This window comes from Macaca thibetana, chromosome 1, assembly GCF_024542745.1.
Source record: "Macaca thibetana thibetana isolate TM-01 chromosome 1, ASM2454274v1, whole genome shotgun sequence".
Classification (NCBI taxonomy): Eukaryota; Metazoa; Chordata; class Mammalia; order Primates; family Cercopithecidae; genus Macaca; species Macaca thibetana.
This window is the reverse complement of record NC_065578.1, coordinates 25,762,311-25,785,180: the sequence shown is the minus strand read 5'-3', so window position 1 is coordinate 25,785,180 and position 22,870 is coordinate 25,762,311. Positions and strand designations below refer to the sequence as shown.

The 22,870-nt window shown below is 54.8% G+C and overlaps 3 protein-coding genes across 3 annotated transcripts in view; all 3 read right to left on the bottom strand.

Moving 5' to 3' along the window:
- Positions 1 to 22,870, bottom strand: part of NUDC (nuclear distribution C, dynein complex regulator) — a 149,587-nt gene that overhangs the window by 82,549 nt on the left and 44,168 nt on the right. The window lies entirely within an intron of this gene.
- On the bottom strand, positions 6,597 to 8,874 carry SFN (stratifin). Its single transcript, XM_050796089.1, has one exon. It carries the CDS (start codon positions 7,825 to 7,827, stop codon positions 7,081 to 7,083), a length of 747 nt encoding a protein of 248 aa, XP_050652046.1. The 5' UTR covers positions 7,828 to 8,874; the 3' UTR covers positions 6,597 to 7,080.
- Positions 15,540 to 22,870, bottom strand: part of ZDHHC18 (zinc finger DHHC-type palmitoyltransferase 18) — a 30,759-nt gene continuing 23,428 nt past the window's right edge. Inside the window, exons 3-8 of the mRNA XM_050795790.1 lie at positions 22,539 to 22,688; positions 20,841 to 20,978; positions 20,672 to 20,720; positions 20,056 to 20,158; positions 18,409 to 18,521; positions 15,540 to 17,548 (exon numbers count right to left, since the gene is read on the bottom strand). Of these exons, the coding sequence (XP_050651747.1) occupies positions 17,431 to 17,548; positions 18,409 to 18,521; positions 20,056 to 20,158; positions 20,672 to 20,720; positions 20,841 to 20,978; positions 22,539 to 22,688 (671 nt within the window). The 3' untranslated portion in view covers positions 15,540 to 17,430. The remainder of the gene's footprint in view (positions 17,549 to 18,408; positions 18,522 to 20,055; positions 20,159 to 20,671; positions 20,721 to 20,840; positions 20,979 to 22,538; positions 22,689 to 22,870) is intronic.

Sequence of the window (22,870 nt, the reverse complement as noted above, 5' to 3'; positions counted from 1 at the left end):
TATTTAAATCTAGAACATGGCCGGGCGCGGTGGCTCAAGCCTGTAATCCCAGCACTTTGGGAGGCCGAGGCGGGCGGATCACAAGGTCAGGAGATCGAGACCACAGTGAAACCCCGTCTCTACTAAAAATACAAAAAATTAGCCGGGCGCGGTGGCGGGCGCCTGTAGTCCCAGCTACTCAGGAGGCTGAGGCAGGAGAATGGCGGGAACCCGGGAGGCAGAGCTTGCAGTGAGCCGAGATCGCGCCACTGCACTCCAGCCTGGGCAACAGCGTGAGACTCCGTCTCAAAAAAAAAAAAAAATAAATAAAAAAATAAATCTAGAACATTTCATTACCCCAAAAGAAACTCTGGGCTGGGCGCGGTGGCTCACACATGTAATCCCAACACTTTGGGAGAATGAGGCAGGCGGATCACGAGGCCAAGAGATTGAGACCAGCCTGGCCAACATGTTGAAACTCTGTCTTTACTGAAAAATACAAAAATTAGCCGGGCGTGTTGGCATGTGCCTATAATCCCAGCTACTTGGGAGGCTGAGGCAGGAGAATCTCTTGAACCCAAGAGGCAGAGTTGTGGTGAGCCGAGATGGTACCACTGCACTCCAGCCTGGCAACAGAGTGAGACTCCTTCTCAAAAAAAAAAAAAAAAAAAAAGAAAAGAAAAGAAAAGAAAAAGAAACTCTGTACCCATTAGCAGTGGGTCTGAATTTTTTTTTTTTTTTTTTTTTTTGCAGTCAGAGTCTTACTCTGTTGCCCAGGCTGGAGTGCAGTGGCGTGATCTCAGCTCACCACAACCTCCGCCTCCCGGGTTCAAGCAATTCTCCTGCCTCAGTCTCCCAAGTAGCTGGGATTACAGGCGCCCACCACCATGCCCAGCTAATTTTGTATTTTTAGTAGAGACGGGGTTTCACCATGTTGGCCAGGCTGGTCTCAAACTCCTGACCTCAGGTGATCCACCCGCCTCGGCTTCCCAAAGTGCTGGGATTACAGGTGTGAACCACTGCACCCACCCTTTTTTTTTTTTGAGAGAGAGTCTCACTCTGTCACCCAGGCTGGAGTGGCAGTGGCACAATCTTGGCTCGCAACCTCTGCCTCCCATGTTCAAGCGATTCTCCCGCCTCAGCCTCCCAAGTAGATGAGACTATAGGCGCATGCTAATTTTTGTATTTTTAGTAGAGATGGGGTTTCGCCATGTTGGCCAGGCTGGTCTCAAACTTCAGGCCTCAAGTGATCTGTCTGCCTCGCCCTCCAAATTGCTGAGATTACAGGCATGAGCCACTGTGCCTGGCCTTGAAATTGTTCAAATATCAAATGTAGGCCAGGAAAAGATGGCAAGAAATGTTCACCAAGAGATTAAAAAAAAAAGTCATGGACAAAAAGGTTTAGGATCCTTGTGGTCAGAACCTGGTGCCCAATATGTGCAACTATTATGTACCCATAAAAACATTAAGAATGAAAAGAGCCTGGACATTAAGCATTGAAACATTAAAAATGAAAAGAGCCTGGACGTGGTGGCTCACGCCTGTAATCTCAGCAGTTTGGGAGGCTGAGATGGGTGGATTGCTTGAGCTGAGGAGTTCAAGACCCACCTGGGCAACATAGTGAAAGTCTGTCTCTACAAAAATTAGCTGAGCATGGTGGTGCACACCTGTAGTCCCAGCTACTTGAGGGGCTGAGGGGGGATGATAGCTTGAACCTGGGAGGTCAAGGCTGCAGTGAGCCGAGATCGTGGCATTGCACTTCAGCCTGGGTGACCAAGTGAAAAAAAAAAAAAAGAGAGAGAAAAGAAAAGGGCTGGGCGCAGTGGCTCAAGCCTGTAATCCCAGCACTTTGGGAGGCCGAGACGGGCGGATCACGAGGTCAGGAGATTGAGACCATCCTGGCTAACACGGTGAAACCCCGTCTCTACTAAAAAAATACAAAAAACTAGCCGGGCGAGGTGGCGGGCGCCTGTAGTCCCAGCTACTCGGGAGGCTGAGGCAGGAGAATGGCGTAAACCCAGGAGGCGGAGCTTGCAGTGAGCTGAGATCCAGCCACTGCACTCCAGCCTGGGCGACAGAGTGAGACTCCGTCTCAAAAAAAAAAAAAAAAAAAAAAAAAAAAAGAAGAAGGAGAGAGAGAGAAAAAAAGAAAATAAAGAAAATAAAAGAAGCTGGTGCCTAAGCCAGCTCACATTTAGCCCTAGTAAGCATCTGATTTAGAGATATTCCAATGCACAGCATCTGGTTTAAAATACTTCAACACCGACACACTACCTTAGGGCAGCTTACTTCTCCCCATATGGGGCAACCACGAGTGGTCCAGAGCTAACAGACAAAAGTCAGAGGCTGAGAGAAAAGAAAGAAGTTCCTTTCCCAGGACTTGCCCATTAAGAGAGAGTCACCAGACCTGTCTGGTGAGAGAAATCAGGTCACCTCTAGAGCTGAGTGGAGTTATTTGCCCTGCCTAGAGTCCCTGGTTTGGAGCCTTGAAATCTGACACACCTCTAGGAAAGGAAGGGAGAAAACAGGGGACCCAGAAGGCATCAGAGTGGTCCTGCCGGCTTCCCCTGTAGAAGCAGGAATTCTGACAAAGCCCATCAGAGTGGTCCTGCCAGCTTCCTCTGTAGAAGCAGGAATTCTGACAAAGCTCTTCAGTTTTGAGTCCCATAGGTATAGCCAAGCTTGGACCCTGGGCTCAGCTGTATCTTGCCAGGTGGAAGAGTGACCACCTGATGTGAGGGCAGCATTATCAGGGGCTCAGCAGGCATGCAGGTCAGCTTTGGCAATAAGGCTGCTCCTCAGGACTGGGCCTGCCTCATTATGCTGCTTTGGGCATAAAAATGCTGGCCAAATCCTAGACTTACTGAAGCTGGAAGGATTCCTTAATAGCTGACATTTGAGGCTGGGTGAGGTGGCACAAGCCTGTAACCCTAGCACTTTGGGGCCAAGGCAGGAGGATCGCTTGAGCCCAGGAGTTTGAGACCAGCCTGGCCAACATGGTGAAACCTTGTCTCTACTAAAAATAAAACAAAAAATTAGCTGGGTGCAGTGGCAGGCACCTGTAGTCCCACCTACCAGGAGGCTGAGGTGGGAGGATCGCTTGAGACCAAAAGCTCGAGGTTGCCGTGAGCTGAGATCGCACCACTGTCAGCCTGGGGTGACAGAGCCAGACCCTGTCTCAAAAATAAAAAATAAAAAAAATAAAAAATAGGCCAGGCGTGGTGGCTGATGCCTGTAATCCCAGCATTTTGGGAGGCCAAGGTGGGTGGATCACAAGGTCAGGAGTTCGAGACCAGCCTCATCAACATGGTGAAACCCCGTCTCTACTAAAAATACAAAAAATTAGCTGGGCATGCTGGTGCATGCCTGTAATCCCAGCTGCTAAGGAGGCTGAGGCAGGAGAATCGCTTGAACCCTGAACGCGGAGGTTGCAGTGAGCCAAGATTGTACCACTGCACTCTAGCCTGGGCAACAGAGCGAGACTCTGTCTAAAAAAAGAAATAATAAGGCCAGGTGGGGTGGCTCACGCCTGTACCCAGTACTTTGGGAGGCTGAGGTGGGTGGATCACGAGGTCGGGAGATCGAGACCAACCTGGCTAACACGGTGAAACCCCGTCTCTACTAAATATACAAAAAATTAGCCGGGCGTGGTGGCAGACGCCTGTAGTCCCAGCTACTCAGGAGGCTGAGGCAGGAGAATGGCGTGAACCCGGGAGGCGGAGCTTGCAGCGAGCCCAGATCGGGCCACTGCACTCCAGCCTGGGTGACAGAGCGAGACAACGTCTCAAAAAATAAAATAAGGCCGGGCGCGGTGGCTCAAGCCTGTAATCCCAGCACTTTGGGAGGCCGAGGCGGGCGGATCACAAGGTCAGGAGATCGAGACCACAGTGAAACCCCGTCTCTACTAAAAATACAAAAAATTAGCCGGGCGCGGTGGCGGGCACCTGTAGTCCTAGCTACTCAGGAGGCTGAGGCAGGAGAATGGCCTGAACCCAGGAGGCGGAGCTTGCAGTGAGCCGAGATCGCGCCACTGCACTCCAGCCTGGGCAACAGCGTGAGACTCCGTCTCAAAAAAAAAATAAAAAAATAAATAAAAAAATAAAAAATTAGCTGGGTGTGGTGGCAGTCCCCTGTAGTCCCAGCTACTAGGAGGCTGGGGCTGGAGGATCACTTAAGACCAGAAGCTCTAGCTGAGATCACGCCACTGTCGCACCCGGGTGAGGGAACCCGACCCTGTCTCAAAAAGAAAAAAAAAAAAAAAATGGCCTGGAGTGGTGCTCACTCCTGTAATCCCAGCACTTTGGGAGGCCGAGACAGGCGGATCACCTGAGGTCAGGAGTTCGAGACCATCTGACTAACACGGTGAAACCCCATCTCTACTAAAAATACAAAAAATTAGCCGGGCGTGGTGGTGGGCGCCTGTCGTCCCAGCTACTCGGGAGGCTGAGACAGGAGAACGGCGTGAGCCCAGGAGGCGGAGCTTGCAGTGAGCCGAGATCGTGCCACTGCACTCCAGCCTGGGCAACAGCGCAAGACTCTGTCTAAAAAAAAAAAAAAAGAAAAAGAAAAAAACTAAATTTGTTGAGCCTGTTCCTGTGGGTTACTTTACAGCAACTGTAAAAGGAAGGTACTGCTTTTCAGTTCCCCTGTTTATAAATGAGGACACAAAGATAAGCAAGATTAAGAGCCTTGGTCAAGGCAGGCTGGGAGTCAAACCCAGGCCGTCTGAGTCCAAAACCGCAAATTTCTCTTTCTTTTTTTGGGGGGTGGAGGTGGGGGGGGGACAGAGTCTCACTCTGTTGCCCAGGCTGGACTGCAGGCACGATCTCGGCTCACTGCAAGCTCCGCCTCCCGGGTTCACGCCATTCTTCTGTCTCAGCCTCCCGAGTAGCTGGGACTACAGGCGCCCACCACCACGCCCAGCTAATTTTTTGTATTTTTAGTAGAGACGGGGTTTCACTGTTTTAGCCTGGATGGTCTCGATCTCCTGACCTCGTGATCCGCCCACCTCGGCCTCCCAAAGTGCTGGGATTACAGGCGTGAGCCACTGCGCCAGGCCAAAACCGCAAATGTTCACTCTTGTGTTAGCCTTTTTTTTTTTTTTTTTTTTTGAGGCGGAGTCTTCACTTTGTCGCCCAGGCTGGAGTGCAGTGGCACCATCTCGGCTCACTGCAAGCTCCGCCTCCCGGGTTCGCGCCATTCTCCTGCCCCAGCCTCCCGAGTAGCTGGGACTACAGGCGCCCGCCACCGCGCCCGGCTAATTTTTTGTATTTTTAGTAGAGACGGGGTTTCACCGTGTTAGCCAGGATGGTCTCGATATCCTGACCTCGTGATCCGCCCGCCTCGGCCTCCCAAAGTGCAGGGATTACAAGCGTGAGCCACCGCGCCCGGCCTATTTGTGTTAGCCTTTAGTCCAAGTCCCTTATGATACAAGAGGGAAACTGAGGCCCAGGGATGTATAACGGCTTTTCCAAGGTCGCACAGCCAGCCAGCCAGGGACACAATCCAAGCCTCTCGGCGACAGGTCCAGGGCTGCCTGGACTCCGGAGTGTGGTGGGGGCATCTTGGCGGCCTTTTTCCAGCCGACCCCGCCGCCAGCCCGGCCCAGGCCCAGCCGGGTGAGCTGATGACTCAACGGGCGGGCACTGCATTTTGCTATCCTGCCTCGTCCCGCTGCTCTAGAGGGTTCCCAGCTCTCGGGCCAGACGGGTGACAACTTGTCTGAGTGAAACCGGGAAAGCGCCGCCCCTCGGCGCTCAGCAGGCGGCGGGGGCGCCGCTCAGTCAGTCAGCTAGTTGTGGCGTCCGCCAGGCCTGGCGGGCGGCGGGAAACTCGCCGCGCGCGGTCCGCCGCTCAGTTTCCCATTGGCTCGTCGGGCCCCCCGGGGTGGTACCCTGGGGCAGCTCCCTCCTGTGATTGGGTGGCAGAGCCTCGGGCCCCGCCTCCAGTCCTGGCTGTGAAGGCGAGACCGAGCAATGCGGCCGCAGGTTCCGGCGTGTTGCTGGCTGCAGAGAGCGGAGGCGGCGGGCTCGGCAGGCAACGCTCCCAGCGGCCATTCCCACCCAGCTCGTCCTTCCTCCCCACCAGCCCGTTTCCTTTTGTCTCCATTTCCGAACTCTTTGGGACGTGACCCTCTCCTAAGATCTGGGCTTTTATGGCGGCACTGTACCCCTGCCTCAAATCGTACTTCCCTCCGCTGAGATCTGAGCCCTTGATGAGACTGTGACCCGCCTGTAAATCGGGTGCTCAGTGCCGCTCACTACTGCAGCGCTGTCCTTAGATCTCATGCCGGAGACTTCACTATTTCCTGTCCCGCTCCACCTGAGCTCGTCAGCCTCCCGCGCTGCGGCTCCCACTCACCTCCCCTCGGCCCTGCAGAGGAGGCTCGGCGCCTCCTGTGGGTTCACCTGACCCTCCCGGTCCCATCCAGTTTGACTGGGGCCGCCCTGATGGAGACAGCCGGACCCCGGCCTCACCTGGACTCAAAGTCTTGCGTGCAGGTCACTGAGCCACCCAGGGAGGTCAGGGCCCTAACTCAGAGGTCGAAAGTCAGGATCTCTAAATCAGATTCCAGTTCCACTCCCAACCCATCGCCAAGAACTGGAGAGAGACAGGAGGAGTGTCACAGGGGAACTTTATTGAGAGGAAACATGGTCACACCCAGCAGACATGCTTTCCTTCAATGTCGGTCTTGCACTGGCTCGCGCGCGCGCGCACACACACACCCATCTCCAGCCCCTGCCACTGTCCAGTTCTCAGCCACAAGGCGGGACATTCCTCAATTCCTACGACCAGAGGCAGCAGGGGCAGGAGTGAGGCAAGAGGGAGGGGAGAAGTAGCCTGGTCCTGGGGTCGGGAGGAAGCGGTGCGGAGAGCAGGGCTGGGGTCGTGACCAGTGGTTAGGTGCGCTCAACAGCTGCAAGAAGAGTGGGATCCCCAGCCCCAGGTGGCCTCAGCTCTGCCAGTCCCTCTCCACGGAGCCGTTTGGAGTAAGAACAGCGCCTGGGGGAGAAGGGTGGGGCCTCCCACCCCATATTAGTCCTCTCGGCAGGGTGGGGGACTGAAGGGGGCAGGGCAGGGCGGGGCGGTGGTGGGCAACACTCAGCTCTGGGGCTCCTGGGGAGCCTCGCCCCCCTCTTCCCCGGCGTTGTCGGCCGTCCACAGCGTCAGGTTGTCTCGCAGCAGCTGCATGATGAGGGTGCTGTCTTTGTAGGAGTCCTCGCTGAGGGTGTGCAGATCAGCCATGGCCTCATCGAAAGTGGTCTTGGCCAGCGAGATGGCCTCCTCGGGGCTGTTGGCGATCTCGTAGTGGAAGACGGAAAAGTTCAGGGCCAGGCCCAGGCGGATGGGATTGGTGGGCGGCATCTCCTTCTTGCTGATGTCCATGGCCTCCTGGTAGGCTGACCGGGCTGAGTCGATGATGCGCTTCTTGTCGTCACCAGTGGCCACCTCGGCCAAGTAGCGGTAGTAGTCGCCCTTCATCTTCAGGTAGAAGACCCTGCTCTCCGCGTCCCCAGCCTCCTTGATGAGATGGCTGTCCAGCAGGCCCAGCACGGTGTCGCACACGCCCCGGAGCTCAGTCTCCACCTTCTCCCGGTACTCACGCACCTCGGGGCCCTTCTCCTCCGAGCCCTCCTCGTTGCTTTTCTGCTCAATACTGGACAGGACCCTCCAGGCAGCCCTCTGGCCGCCCACCACATTCTTGTAGGCTACTGAGAGCAGGTTTCGCTCTTCGCAGGAGAGCTCCTCACCTTTCTCCACGGCGCCCTTCATGAAGGCTGCCATGTCCTCATAACGTTCGGCCTGCTCTGCCAGCTTGGCCTTCTGGATCAGACTGGCTCTCTCCATGGCTCTGGGGACACACAGGCGGGCGGCGGGCTAACTGCTGCCTGGGACCAATGCCGGACTCTGTGCCTCTCCTGCTCTTGGCCTGCCTTTTGGCTGGGTGGCCAGGCCCAGAGAAGGGTGGGGAGGAGCAGGGGGCGGGACCAGGGCCCAAGACCTGCCTCCCTCTCCTCTCCTCCCACACCCTTTCCGGCTCTGCAGTAAAGGTAAAAAGGCTGGGATGTGGGGGTGAGTCATCAGAACAGTCAGCAGAAGAAATCTGGGCGTGGGCCCCACCTGCACAGGCACCTTTCCAGGCTCTAGGCTGCCCCCTCTTGTTCGGGGCTGGCATCATATGGCTGCTCACATCAGGAAACTGCCTGGCTTCTCAAATCAGATCCTCCTTCACAGCGCCCTTACAGAGGCTAAGGGCGGCTTTAGCCCCTGGCTGCTTCTGCCTCGACAGAGCCCATAAAGGTTCAGGAGGATGGGGTTCCTAATCCTGCCAGGTAACTTCTCCCCTTGATTCAGGTGAGGATAACTCATGTTTAGGTAGGGCCATAGAGTTTCCCAAGCACTTTCATATTCACCATCGAATTTAATCCCCACTGTGTCTCTGTGACACACACAGGACCACAGAGATGGGAACACTAAGTCTCAGAGAGGGGTGAGATTTGCTCAAAGTCACATAGCCACCACTTCCCTGAAACTCCTTTCTGCACCCTGCTTCCTTTAGCTTTTCTCCCGTTGAAGTCTCTGACCTATGAGCCCCAGGCTGTGTTTGGAAGTGAGATCCAGGCTCTTTCTCAATCTACCTGAAGATGGTTCCATCCCTCAGGCCTCACTCCCCCTCAGGGTCCCCTGTGAGCTCCCAGAATGCGCAGGTGGCAGCTTTCAGAGTGCCACTTAATGAAGTGTTTAACAAGCAGCCTCTGACGCTCCAGCCCAGCCTTTGTAATTAGTCACCCAGTAGGTTTGTTGGACACATTTCCCATCACTACACAATTTTCCCTTTCAAGTTGGTGGCCTGTTGCCACTTGTTTGAGGATTTACCCTCTGGCCCTCCACACCAGGTCACTTGCCCTCTCCAAGCCACATGCCATCAGGTACCAGTGGGGTTCACAGAGGGTGGGGTCCAACTCCCCGGCTGTCCCACTTTCCTGCCTGACTCAGACTGCTCTCTGTCTGAGGCTGGGAAGCAGTCCAGTTTGATCCCCCAGGGGGGACGCTAGCAACCTGGGGAGAGAGAGGACTGAGAAAGGGAGGTGGCAGTGACACATACCATTCTGTTTTATGGGGCAGCAATCCCAGCTACGTGATGCCTCCCCCAGCCTGTCTCTCAGAAGTTTCCCTGTTCCTTCCTTTTTTTTTTTTTTTTTTTAAATAGAGACAGGATCTCACTACATTGCCCAGGCAGGTCTCAAACTCCTGGGCTCAAGCAATTCTCCTGCCTCAGCCTCCCAAACTGCTGGGATTATGGGCATGAGCCACTTCCTTCCTTTTGACCATTACCCCACCTCTGACCCCTGGCAGAGTCCTCAGATGGAGACCTCTGTTGCCAACCTTCTTTCCCTGCTTGCTGGGGCCCTGGCCTCAAGTTTCATCAGGAGTTTCACCAAAGGGTGTTGGCGTTGAGCCTACAGGGATGGATTCCTGCTTATCTGCCCCACTCCTAGCCAAAGCTTAGATGGGCCTCGGGTACGGCTCCTTTCACTGGGATTCTGCCCGCCTAATAGTTGAGCTAGGATAATTTCACAGGCCTGTGTCTCCCCCAGGTACCCTGAGTGTCTGAACACTCATCTTCCCTCCTAGAGGGAGGCTTAGGCCAGAACTCTGGGGACCAAAGATGAGATTCTTCTCTTTTGCCACAAGGAGGAGTAGGGACATGTCTGGACTAATGCTACAGGGTTTCCAAGGAAGTAAAGGGGATTTCAGGTTTGACAGCCCAAAGATTTTGCTCAATTCAGAGAACTGACGTAGAAAACGATAGGAACCACACGAAAATACCAACTTATAGAGGGTATCTTGAGGTAGTGAGACTGACTGATTTTGCTTCCCCTTGATTTTCTTTTCTATTTTCTTTTTTTGGGATAGGGTCTCACTCTGTTGTCCAGGCTGAAGTACAGTGGTATGATCACAGCTCACTGCACTCTCAACTTCCTTGGCCTCAGGTGATCCTCCTGCCTCAGCCTCCTAAGAAGTTGGGACTACAGGTGCTCACCACAACGCCCAGCTAATTTTTGTATTTTTTGTAGAGACAGGGTCTCACCATGTTGCCCAGGCTGGTCTCAAACTCCTGGGTTCAAGCAATCCTCTTGCCTTGGCTTCCCAAAGTGCTGGGATTACAGGTGTGAGTCACTACACCTGGTCTTTTTGATTTTCTTATTCTCTCTAATTTATAAATAGTGAATATGGGTCGGGTGCGGTGCCTCACGCCTGTAATCCCAGCACTTCGGGAGGCCGAGGCAGACGGATCACGAGGTCAGGAGATCAAGACCATCCTGGCTAACATGGTGAAATCCCATCTCTACTAAAAATACAAAAAATTAGCCAGGCGTGGTGGCGCACACCTGTAGTCCCAGCTACTTGGGAGGCTGAGGCAGGAGAATTGCTTGAACCCGGGAGGCAGAGGTTGCAGTGAGCCGAGATCACGCCACTGCACTCCAGCCTGCGTGACAGAGCGAGACTCCGTCTCAAAACAAAACGACGACAAAAAAGTGAATATGTATTGTTTGTCTATGAGATACAGAATAGCCTAGTACCCTTGGAATCAGACTGCCTAAATGTAAATCTTATAGCTGTTTGTGGCCTTGGCCAAATGATTTAAGCTCTGTGAGCCTCAGTTCCTGTAAGTATAAAATGGGACTTGTGAGGATTACACGAGTTAATGGAAAGCACAGTAGAATGGATGGAAACTATTATTATTTTTTTCTTTTTTTCGAGATGGAGTTTCGGTCGTCACCCAGGCTGGAGTGTAGCGGCATAATCTCGGCTCACTGCAACCTCCATCTCCTGGGTTCAAGCGATTCTCCTGCCTCAGCCTCTCGAGTAACTGGGATTACAGGGGTGCACCACCACGCCTGGCTAGTGTGTGTGTGTGTGTGTATATTTCTTTTTTTTTTTTAAGTAGAGATGTGGTTTCACCATGTTGGCCAGGCTGGTTTCGAACTCCTGACCTCAAGTGATCCACCCGCCTCAGCCTTTCAAAGTGCTGAAATTACAGGCATAAGCCACCGTGCCTGGCCAGATGGCAACTATTATTGTCATGTGAAAAAATCCCATCAACTTTATTATGATCCACATATACTCACAAAGCACTAACATAGAGCTAGGTTCTGTGAAATGAGGAAGGACCCCAAGCCAGGACTTAGCCAAAGGCCAGACCTTCCCAGTTGGGTGTCTACAGGGGAGAGAAGGAGGCAGTTTGCCCATAGCCTTCTCTCTCCAGATGGATGAATGGCCAGACGGCCAGATGTGCTCAGCACTGAGTCCTTCCTCTCCATCTGGGACAGGAGTGTCCATCTTTTGGCTTCCCTGGGCCACATTGGAAGAAGAATCGTCTTGGGCCACACATAAAATACACCAACACTACCGACAGCTGATGAGCTAAAAAAAAAAAAAAGTGCAAAAAAATCTCATAATGTTTTAACAAAGTTTACTAATTTGTGTTGGGCTACATTCAAAGCTGTCCTGGGCCACATGCAGCCTGCGGGCCGTGGGTTGGTCAAGCTTGATCAGGACATTCCTGTGACCTCAGCAGCTCCTGGAACCTCAGGGGCCTTCCTTTGTACTAGTCATCCAGTCGGGGCTTCCCCAAGTCCTGGGGGAAAGCTGGAGATCCCAGGACACTGGGAACCTGGAAGGCAGGGCCTGGCAGGCCCAGGAACTTTGGAGCTTGAGTCCAGGGAGGGACCATTTGCTTTCTGCCACTGAAGCCAGGGGACCTGGTGGTGGTTCACGCCCTCCGCATAGCCATGAGCAAGGGCAGGGAAGCCCCTTCATTCCTACTCCTCCCCTGCTGGAGCTCAGGGGTGCATCTGGGAGCCAGGCTGCCTGACACCTCCTGCCCGCTCTGGCCTGTTGATCCTGACTCAGTTCCTGTCTCAGGTACCTCCCTTTGCCTCCGGGCCTCCATTTCCCAAGTTCAGGAGCTCAGACGGGCAGGAGGCAGCAGGCCCTGGCAGGGCATGGAGCTCCACAGTCAGCTGTCTGAGTCAGCAGGACACGAGCTGGGGTTGCAGCCCAAAGGGGCTATCCTCATCCTGCTTGCTACCTCCCCACCCTCCTCCTGTACAGCATCCATTCTACCAGCAGGCTTAAGGGCTCTGGCCCCATAGTCAACCAATCCTTCTTAGCTGGTAATAATAGGCTTTGAAGGGTTGTGATGAAGGCAGCAACCATTTGCTGTCTACCTCCACTGAGGACAGAGGACAGGGCTCTGATAGCAATGGGAGGGATGCCAGGTAGATTCTAGAAAGAACTTCCTGAGAAATGTTTCCGTCTTGGAATGATCAAATTAAACAGGTTGCCAGAGGAAGCTCTAGCACCTTTTCCCACTGGCTAGTTGTGAACAAAAGTGCAGTTACCTAGCCAAGGGCTCACTTTACTAGTTGCCTTTGGGAAGGGATATTCAATTATATTTATTATCTTTACTGCTCCTTGTGGAGCAGGGCGACCCCATAGGCAGTGTGCCCAGAGTAGCCTACATTACTTTTAAGTAATTCGTGGTTCTGATTCTTTTTCTCTTGAAGGCACTGCTGTTTAGAGTATCCCACATCTAAACCAGTCCAGTCTAGAGACAGTGCGGAATTTATGAAGAGAATGGAATGAGGTCAGAGTGTGGGACTGCATCCCAGCTCTGTTGTAAGGCCTTGGGCAGGTCCCTTCCTGCCTCTGGGCTTCAATTTCCCCATCAGTAAAACAAGGAGCCTGGCCCAGATCAACTCTAAGCCCTCTACTGGCTATGACATTCTCTAATTTTAGGGTTTCTCCAAGATCTCATCCTCCCACTGCTGTATTCATTCCTTAGGTAGTGCAGATGGCTCAGAGCTTGGGGCAGAGATCAGGTTCCGATCTGGGATTTGCTGCTTTGCCAGCTGGGTGACCTTGGGCAGCTCCTGTTTCTTCCCTGAGTCTCAGTTCCCTCATCTGTAAAAAGGGTGACATCATCCTCCTCAAACTGGAATCTATCATCTCAAACGTTTTCTTAGCTGAGCACTCACTGGGGATCGGAGTGGAAAGGCAGTAGGGAAGAAGAATTTGGGGGCCTCCAAGCCCCTGAGGCAGGGGAAGGTGGAGGGGACAAAGAGGGGACAGGATGGCCTTTTTTCATGTGCCCATGGGGGCTTAGCCACAGCCCTCTCTGCCTGCCTCCGGCGGGCAAGAGTCCCTCCTGGGACTCGGCAAGCCCTTGCTGAATGGTAGCGGTAATTATTTTTTGGCCCATAGTACCGTGTATGCACATGTGTGTATCTTGACGTGGGGCAGCAGCTGGGGAGAGTGAAGGCTCCATGAGATCATTACCCTGGGCTGGGCTCAGTTCATGGGTATGGCAGTCCCAAACTTAACAACCCTCTGTCTCAGCCTGCGCTGGGACCTTTCCGAAACCAGAGGTCGGCTAAGGCTGGGTGGTGTCTGGAATTGAGACCAAGAGTTCTGGAGGGGCAGAGTGAAAAGGATGCCAACCACTTTTCCTGTGTCCCTGCTGGCTTTGTTGTGCTTTTAAATCTCCAGAGCAGCACTGGCCAGTTGGAAGAAAGCTGGGAGCGAGGGGGAGCCATATGTTCTGCACGCCCACTACAGGTCCCATCCCTGGGCCCCAAAGTAAAGGCGGCACCAGACAGCCAATGCTATGGCAAGAAAAGGGGAATCTTTATTTTGGTTAAAAAAACGTACAGGATAGCAGACAAGCAACCCCCAGCCCTGGGCTCAGCTGATTTTCCTTGGACCAGCTGTTTCCTTTAGTCCCCTGAAGCGTATGGGGCTGTGCACAGCTGGCTCGGTCCCTTGGTGCCTAGAGCAAAGGAGGCACGCACCCTCCCTACATCTTACCTACTCCGGTGGAGGGTTGGGGGTGGGAGGTGGACAGGCCGTGGGAACAGTGTCAAGCCAGTTGTGCTTAGAACAGTCACCAAACTTGTTCAGCAGCGTCATCCACCATCAACACCCCAGACAGTTCCTGAGGAAACCTGCTGGGCTTGACTATGGCTATGCCTGATCTGAGGGGGTGGAGGGACAGGCTGTAAGGCCAGATTCCTAGAGTCTTGACACCTCACAAATCCGGGGAAGGGGAAGTCAGTGGAGGAGAGAGGGAGCATTTCAGCATAGAGTCACATTATTGTGCTGATGGCTGCGTTATGGCTTTCTACACTCTGGCCGGCATGGAGCGGGAGTGGGGCAGAGTCCAGCCCCTGCCCCCTATGGGGGCCCTAGAGAGCACACAGGCCGGGCAGGCTTGGGGGCAGACCCTGTAGGCACAGATGGTGGCAGATGGGCCACAGGTTAGGCAGGTGGAGGTGCCGGGTGCCTGGCTCCCCCCAGGCCACTCCTGGAGAGGCAGAGAGCAGCGGTCCTCAGGAGGTCTTTAAGCCCCCGCACACACTGGAGATCCCCGGCAGGACAGCAAAGAAGGAGAAGAGAGAGGGTTAGCGGGGTTGGGAGGAGGGAGGCGGCCTGCAGGGGCCCCGGTGGTGGGGACAGGTGCTGCCACAGCACCTGCCTCTCTCCCCGAGAAAAGGGCCAAGCAAGGCTCAGGCAGCAGGCAACAAAGCAGGAGAGAAAACGGGCGGGTGAGAGAAAGCTCAGCGGGGACAGAAAGCCAGGACACAAGAGCGTTAGTGACTGGTGGCCCCTGCATACCAGGACTCCACCAGCACAGACCCAAGCACCTCAGGGCAGGTTCGCCATCCTCTCCCCAGCCTCACCCTCACCCTCCTCTTCCAGCTGGAGAGCTGCTCTGCGCGAAGCTACCTCCTCAGTCCACAGTGGGGCTGGGCTCTTAGCCTGGCCCTATATCCCGATCCTTCTGCTTAGCAGGGAATCCCTGGAGACCCTACCACCACCAGCACACACACCGAACCACACAACAGACAGATGGACGGGCTCCATGGGGTTGGCGAGGCATGCGATGAAGATGAGATGGTGTGTGAAGGGAGCGGGCAGTGCTGGCCGACAGGGGAGAAACGGTCTTACCAGCTAACCCTCTGCAAAGAGACCTGTTAGCTCCCCTCAGGCTGTGCAGGAGATGGCAAAATCCTGACAGGTGTCCTCCTGAGGGAGATACCAGAGAGGTGGGCCAGTGTTATGAGTTGTCTGGCTGGGCCCTGCTGCCCAGGTTGGAGGTGGTAGCCAGGGAAGCTCCGGCTCTCAAACTGGAATCTACCGTCTCAAACGTTTTCTTAGCTGAGCACTCACTGGGGATCGGAGTGGAAAGGCAGTAGGGAAGAAGAATTTGGGGGTCTCCAAGCCCCTGAGGCAGGGGAAGGTGGAGGGGACAAAGAGGGGACAGGATGGCCTCTTTTCACGTGCCCATGGGGGCTCAGCCACAGCCCTCTCTGCTCTGCCTCCGGCGGACAGAGCTCCAGCCAGGTGAGGGAAGATGTAGCCAGATCACTGGGCTGCCTGCCTTCGCACAGTCTCCCCAGGAAATAACCAACTTTGTCCGAAAGAACAGAGGGCTGCCAGCTGGGGCCTCAGCAAAGGAAAAGCAAACAAAAACCAAACCAAAGCAAATCAACTCTTGTAAACTAAAGTTTTATTACAGGCAGTAACAAAGAATACTGGCTTAAATAAAAGGTAGATGGGAGCCCCCTCCTCTAGCCAGCTTCTTCCTCAACTCCCAGGGCCACTGCAGTGATGGCCCAGGGCCCTGAGGTTGGGGTGAATGAAGCTGTTTCTCCCAGACGGGACCCTCTGTGGCTGCCATTCCCAGCTGTCTGTGACCACTGGCCTCTGGAGTGAGACGGGCAAGATCTGGGGACTTCCTATGTCACTTTCCAAGGGCTTCAGCCCACTTGAAGAGCCAAGGAAGGGGATGGTGGGACAATATCTATTTTGATAAGAAACTATAGCTCCCAGCAGAGGAGAAACATCCTCTGAGTTTCCGGCCCAGACTTAGGCCAACCTTCACTTGCCTCTTGGCCCACCCTGCACCTTCGTTCCTTTTCTCTGAATGGAGGTCCCCGCTTGGCAGAAACACCTTGTCTTCCGGCTCCCGGCACTGAGTCCCATATTCAGAGCTCAGAGGAGGGGGTGTGGCTTGTAGGATGGCAGCCACTCCCCAGAGCCATCACCCCACCCACCACACCCAGGCTCAGCCTGCCTGGGCAGGTCCCAGCTGGAAGCCTCACCTGGGGGCTGGAGGGTAGGGCTGGGGGTAGAGTGGCAGAGTCCCCAGACACTGGCTGTCTGAAGTCCACAGAAGAAGGAAAGATAGGAGGCTGGGCTGAGCCCCAGTGGGAGCCCAGGGTTTTCTCGTGACCAATGCACGTGCCCCCTGTCCCCTTGGCTCAGAGTGCTTCTGACACTCAAAGGGGATAGGGCAGGGGGCAGGGGACAGCCCAGGGGATATGAGAGCCAGCCACATTCATACAGGGCACACACGAACACACACACACATGCACACACACACTCACTCATTCCAGTCAGAAGGTCTCTTGGAATAAACTTATTAAAACCAACCAGCCTTCTGATAACCTTTCACCTGGCACTACACAGACAGTAATGTGGCTGACCTTTTCTCCTTCCATTTAAAAAAAGACTATGTAGAAAAGAGGTCTATAAAATTGTGCAAAATACCCAGCATTAATAAACCCGTTTCAAGTATTGCCAGCATGAGCATAACCCACCCATGCCCGGACCTGGCTTGGGAGAGAGGTGGAGGGGCAGGCTGGGATCCCTTAGAGAGCTCGCCACGGGCAGGGGAAGGACCAGGCTCGCACTTCCACTGTGCTGCCCAGGACCTGCACAGGACCTGAGGCTGTGGGTGCCTGGCTGGGTAATTCACCTTGGTCTGATAGAGGCTGCCCCCACCCACCACCAACCCTGCCTTCTCTACTGGAACCCCAGCTCTATCCTATTGGCCAACTCCATTAAAAAAAGGGGGAAAAAACCCCACCAAAAATCCCAAAGAAGAAAGAGCAATTATCACCAAGAGAATGAAGGAGCCCACAGACCAAAGCAGCCCATAGAGGCTTCCTCTCCACAGCCCTCTGTCCAGAGCTGGCCGCTCCTCAGTCCTGCTTCACCTTGAGGACCTTGGCTCAGCAAGGCCCAAGCAGTTCCCCCACCTGGGAGGCCTCACGCTCAGTTCACAGCCTCACTCACACAGGGCTCGCCTGGCACAGGCAAGGACTTGGTGTCGTCCCCTGGGTGGCCTCCAGAGGCTCTGGTCTCTCCTGGCACTGATCAGCTAGGGGGACCTAGGGCCCAAGGCTGTGGGAACCTGGGTTTGGGGAGCAGAGGGCACAGCCACGGAACAGTTCAGGGAAAGCCACGCAGGGGGGGAAATAAATATGAAAAGACTTGAGTCTTTGGCAGTTCTGCTTCCCTTGGATGGAACAGGGAGGGTCCCGGCAGGTGAGTGCGGAGGGGCAGACAGGCCAGCAGGTGGCAAGTACTGAGCCATGGTCAGGGGTGGCCTCCTACCATGCTGGCGTCCGGCTTGGCTCTGCAGGCTGGGTCATCGCTTCTGATGGGTGAGGGCAACACGGTGTCGGACTGCACAAATCCCCTCCGGTCAATCAGGCTTCCAAAACACAAGGGGGACACATGAGGGCTCTGTGCGACCCTGAGCCTCCAGGCCAGCGGCTGGACGGCAGAGTCTATCTCAGCCAAGGAAAGGCCCAGGCCAAGAAAGGCTGAGGAAAGGACAGCTGCTCCCCATCTGGGGGCCCAAGACCCTTATCTCTGGCAGGCCTCTCTCTGCCCTCAGGCCACCTGGCTTTTGGCCATAGAATTTATTTACTATTAATTCCAACTGGCCCACCTGTCTGGCTGCCAAGAAGCCAGGCTGCAGGTGACGGGAGAAAGCAAGGATGAACAGGTATTTGGTGACTATGAGATTCCTGTGTTCCTTTCCCCTCTAGGCAGGCTGGGTGACAGGGATACTGGGTGGGGCAGGGGACATGACTATGTGGGAATGACTCGTTCTGGCAGTGCCTACAGCAATTTAATCCCGTTCTGGAGCTCTCTGGTGCCCCCTGGTGTCGGGATGAACAGGGAGCGTCCCAGCAGGGCTGAGTCCCCAGGGTTCCTACTGCCAGGAGAGGATGGAGTCGCCACCCAGTCCATGCAGTGGGCAACTGGAAGGGCAGTGTCATTCAAGCGTGGCTGAAACAGTCATGGTGGTTATCCCCGGGGAGCAGGATTACATGTCATATCCAATGCTCTTCTGTTTTACATTTTGTACTTAATTTTTTTTTCTACAATGAGCACGTGATTAAATAACAACTCTCCATGGAATTCCTTCCCATGACAAATGCCCTCCAGAGGGTGGTGGATGGAGGGCATCTAGGGTATAGGGGGAGGTCGGCTGATATCCAGGAACACTTTAATCACTGGCCAGGCCTGGCCCTGTTACCCCTCTTCTGTACCCCACTCGCTTACCTGGGAGGTAGGGGGCCACACAGCACAGCGCAGCAGTTGGTGATAATACTTTTATGGCTGTAGGGGTTGACAGAGGCCTCGCCGCCCCTCTTGCTGGACCACGAGCCTTTGATCTGCAAGCAGGAAGGAGGCCTGGGTCAAGTGCCTCCTTTTGCTTCACTTTTCTAGGAGGGAGGTCTAGAGGCTGGGGACAGCTGGTCAATTCCAAAACCAATTCTGGTTAGAGAAGGGGACATGTCTTTCATGTGGGCCATTCAATGAGGGTGTGGGGGACCCCTGGCAGAGATCAGGAGGCCCCAAAGAGGAGATGACAGAGCAGAGCCCAAGAGAAGCACCAGAGGAAACCTTTCGGATGACTCCTCCCTTCTCTGGCCAGCCGCTTCTGAAGGAGGGTAGTGCAGGGGCACAGGGCGAGGGCTGACCTGCCTGTGAGCCCCAGCCCTGCTACTCACTGGCTATGCTACCTGGACAGATCACCACTTTGCTGAGCCTGAGTCATCATGTGGAAAATAGGGAAAATAATACTAATTCTCAGATGGCATTGCCAGGGCATTAGATTAATCTTTGCCAGATTCTCTAGCTCTGTGAAGCCAAGCTATGGAAGGCACTGGGGAGTTTAGCAATAAAGAATACTTTGACCTAGAGGTATTACCTAGAGCTAGAGCTCTAAATACCTAGAGCTTTCTACACTTATTTGGCCACACACTCCTTTCTCTTTAACCTCTGGTAATGTGCTGCAGAACTGGCACCCAAGAAGCTACAGAGGGAGATGCTGGCTGACGGCATTTCTGTTCTCACCGATCACCAAGCACACAACGCCCTGTCATGTGTGTTAAGTTTTGTTTCCCTGAATGAGAGGATGAGGTCTGGGAATGTATTTTCTGTTGGAGGATGGGTTGATGGTGGGCCCTGAAACAGATGCTCTCATTTGCTTTTTAGTGTTTGGAGGATGGCGAGGGGAAGTCAGGTCTGGCCCAGGGCTGGGCACATCAAACATGCTTGTTGATGGCAGTCTGCAGGGTGCCAGGTAGGGAGGGTCAATGGAACCCACTGGCCTGTCCCCTGTCTCCCCCAGGTGTGCATATTAAGAGGGGCAGCCAGGACAGGCCGGTGACACCCTGAGAACAGTCACGGCTTTGCTGCTGACAGGGGCAGTGTGCAAGAGGGAGAGCACCTGACTGGGCACCGACCTTGGCTCTGTCCCCTCCCAGCTGTGTGACCTCCCAGACAGGGGACATGTCTCTCAGTCATCGAATGGGGAAAAAGCATCCCTGTCCTTTCTGCCTCAGGCTTGGCAAAAGGACCCAAAGAGATGACGGGAACAGAAAGAATTCCGTAAGCGGTCATGTGCCAGCCAAACATCATGTGTGTTGTGGTATGGGCACTGCCTCCTGCGGGGCTGTGGAGAAAAGCAACCTGGGGCCTTGAGAGCCCGCACTGAGAGAATGAAGCATGTGGAGGTCTCAGAAGCCTGCATTGGACCCACCAGGGCCAAGCTGAGAGGACTGGGAGGCATCTGGCTGCTTAACAGGCGTTTTCCCAGCAGTCCCTGAGTCAGGACTGCGCTTGGCTGCCCCAGGCTCCCTCAGCCCTGCCTCCTCCTGAGGGCGCTGCCCTAGAATGAGGGGTGGCTCCAGATTTACTCACGTCTTCATTAGTAGTCAGGTTGGAGGCGACGAGGTACGTGTGAAACCCTGAGAGGCCCAGAATGGACCAGATGGAGAAGAAGCAGATGACCAACTCCAGCACGGTGAGGCAGTTAAGGACCTAAACGGGTGGAGGGTGGGGAGCCTCCCAGCCTGGTCTGTCTCACCTATCCTTCCATGAAGCTGTTTCCCCAGAGAGCTGAGAAGTTTTGGAACCTTCCTGTGGCCCAGTCCCTACTTCTTAGCAGGATCACCTTCTGGGCTCCACGGAAGGTCAGGACCCCACTCAAGAGCCAGACAAGGTGAGAGTGACAGACGGCAGACAAAACTAAGGGTTCCAATCATAAAGAGCCTCAGGCATGACACGGTCCAGGGAGCTTGGCATCTTAAGGGACATACTCTCTTCCAGGCCCCTGAAGATGGGGACCCCGGCCCCACAATGCCCCATGTAGAATCAGCTCTTGCCTGGGTGTGAACAGAGGAGCTGGTACACTGGATTCTAGAGGACACATGTGGGCTGTATGCTGTTCCCCTCTGATTAGAGGATGAGGCATGGGACCCACCCAGTGAAGGGACCTCAGTTCCCACTGGAGTGTCCTCTAGCTGACAAAGGATATCTTGCTGGTGTCTCCTTCAGAGTGGAGAGGAAGTTGCTTCCCTGAGCACCTGGGGAGAAAGAAACAGGAGAGGACAAGCTCAGAGGGACAGTGACTGCTGAAGCTTGCTGACCCTTGAGCTTGCTGGCTGGCCCGTTCCACTCCCCCGCTGCCCTCACCCCCAACTCACGCAACGTCAGGTGGGTGACCACGCAGGCGAAGATGAAGGCCGTCAGGAATGAGAGGGAGAGAATAAACGCGTAGAAGAAGCGATAGTTCCGTCTCCCCACACAGTTGCCCACCCAGGGGCAGTGATGGTCAAATCGTTCTGGACAAGGGCAAGGGGCGATGGGTTAGTGTGGGCTGGCCTGCAGCCAGCACAGGCATTTGGCAGCCTCGACCATGGCTGGTGTTTTCCTACTCCGCTCACTCTCACAGCACCAGCTGGCTCCCAGGCCTTGGACACACCTGCCTCTGGTCCTTTGTGTACCAGTTCCCACTGCCTGATGCACTCTCTCCTGTCTCTTTACCTGGCTAACTGGAACTTCTCCTCCATGTCTCAGCTGCAAAACCACCTTCTTAAGAAAGTCTCTTCCAATCCCAGACTAGGTGGGGGGGCCCTGTTATCTGCCCCATCACTTCTCTTTTGTGGCCCTCTGCACATGTGTGCTTTTATGCTTATTTATAATTACTGGATTGGCCAATCAGCCCTACTTGACTGTAAGCTCCATGGGCGAGGGGGGCTGTGCTGGTGTCACACCATGCTGACTCCCCAGGATCCGGAGCAGCGCCGGCACAAAAACTCACAAAAGTACTTGTCACGTGGTCTACCATCCCAACCACATGCTAACAGTCAATAGCCCCTGTCCCCTGCTCTAGGACTAGCGGCCCAGGGAGGGGCTGGGCTGCAATGTGGTTCACAGCCAGCCAGCATCACAGGCCAGGTCAAAGGGCTGAGCTCACCTACACACCGTCCCCGGGGGTGGAGGCACACCCAGGCTCTGGTAAAGGAAGTCCCTGTGGGAATGTGGGTCACAAGCCCGTTGCAGGCCTCATGCCAAGGCCAGCGCCCTTTGCAGGGGGTGGGCGGGGCAGCTCCTCGGGGATGAATGGTGCCCACTGAGTCACCCCCTTTGCTGCATGCCGTCATGGGGTGCTCCCTGCTGTTCTCTTGCTCAGGGAGTACTGAGCTGGCATGATGATCTCACTGCCCTGGGAACTGTGCACAGTCACTGTGGCTCAGCTCACCTGCGCCCTCTCACGCAGCGTTTCCCTTACAGCACCCTTCCAGGGGACCACCCTTGGTGCCCGTCACAACTACACAGCCTCTGGAGGGCAGGGAGAGGGGACAAAACAACCACTGCAGGCAGCTGTAGGGTCAGGAGCCGTTTCCAGTGGTGACATCCTCTGCACCTCATCAGCTTAAATGCCTCTCTTCCCAGATGCTTGTCCCTCTCAACCCTGGGAATCAGATCAAAGTCTTTCAGTACAGCTGGTGCCCTGGGCCACTGGACAGTAAATCATTCTTTCTGGCCCAAACACATCTGGAATGTTATTATTTCAGTCTGTTTCCTGGGAGCTTTGACTTCCTGAGGACCGGGCTGAAGCTTGGGAGAAGGGTTCAAGGCCCCTCTGTCTGCCCCACACCTCCGAGCTGGGGGAAGGAATCCACCAATCCAGAGCTGAAGCCAAAACACTCCTGGTGAAGCTGAGGGCCCCTCCCCTGGGCCCTCCTGAGTCAGGGCAAATCTGGGTGAACCAGTCCCCCTGCCAAGCCCTGGGTATTTCAGACCCTGCCCACACCATCCCCATGCGTGACGCCCCCCCACCCCCAGGACTCAGTCTCTCTCAGGAATCCCTGCATCCCTCCCTGCCGCCTCCTACTCACCCACACAGTTGTCACAGACACTGCAGTGTGAGGTTCGGGGTGGCCGAAACATCTTGCAGGTGAAGCAGTACTTCAGCTTCACCATCTGCCCATTGATCAGCACCTCCCGGGTCCGAGGGGGCGGCCGGTATGTAGAACTGCCTGTGTTGTCTGAGGGCAGGAGGAGAGAAAGACGGGGAATGGCCAAGGCAGCCCAGGGCCCAGATCCCCAGCAGGGGAAAGCTACTGCTGCCTGGCCAGTCCAGGAGAATCGTCAGGGTAACAGGTTCCCAGGAACAAACATTGGAGTAAAATGTCTGGCCTAAGGCAGGAACAAGTATTAGGAGCTGCCA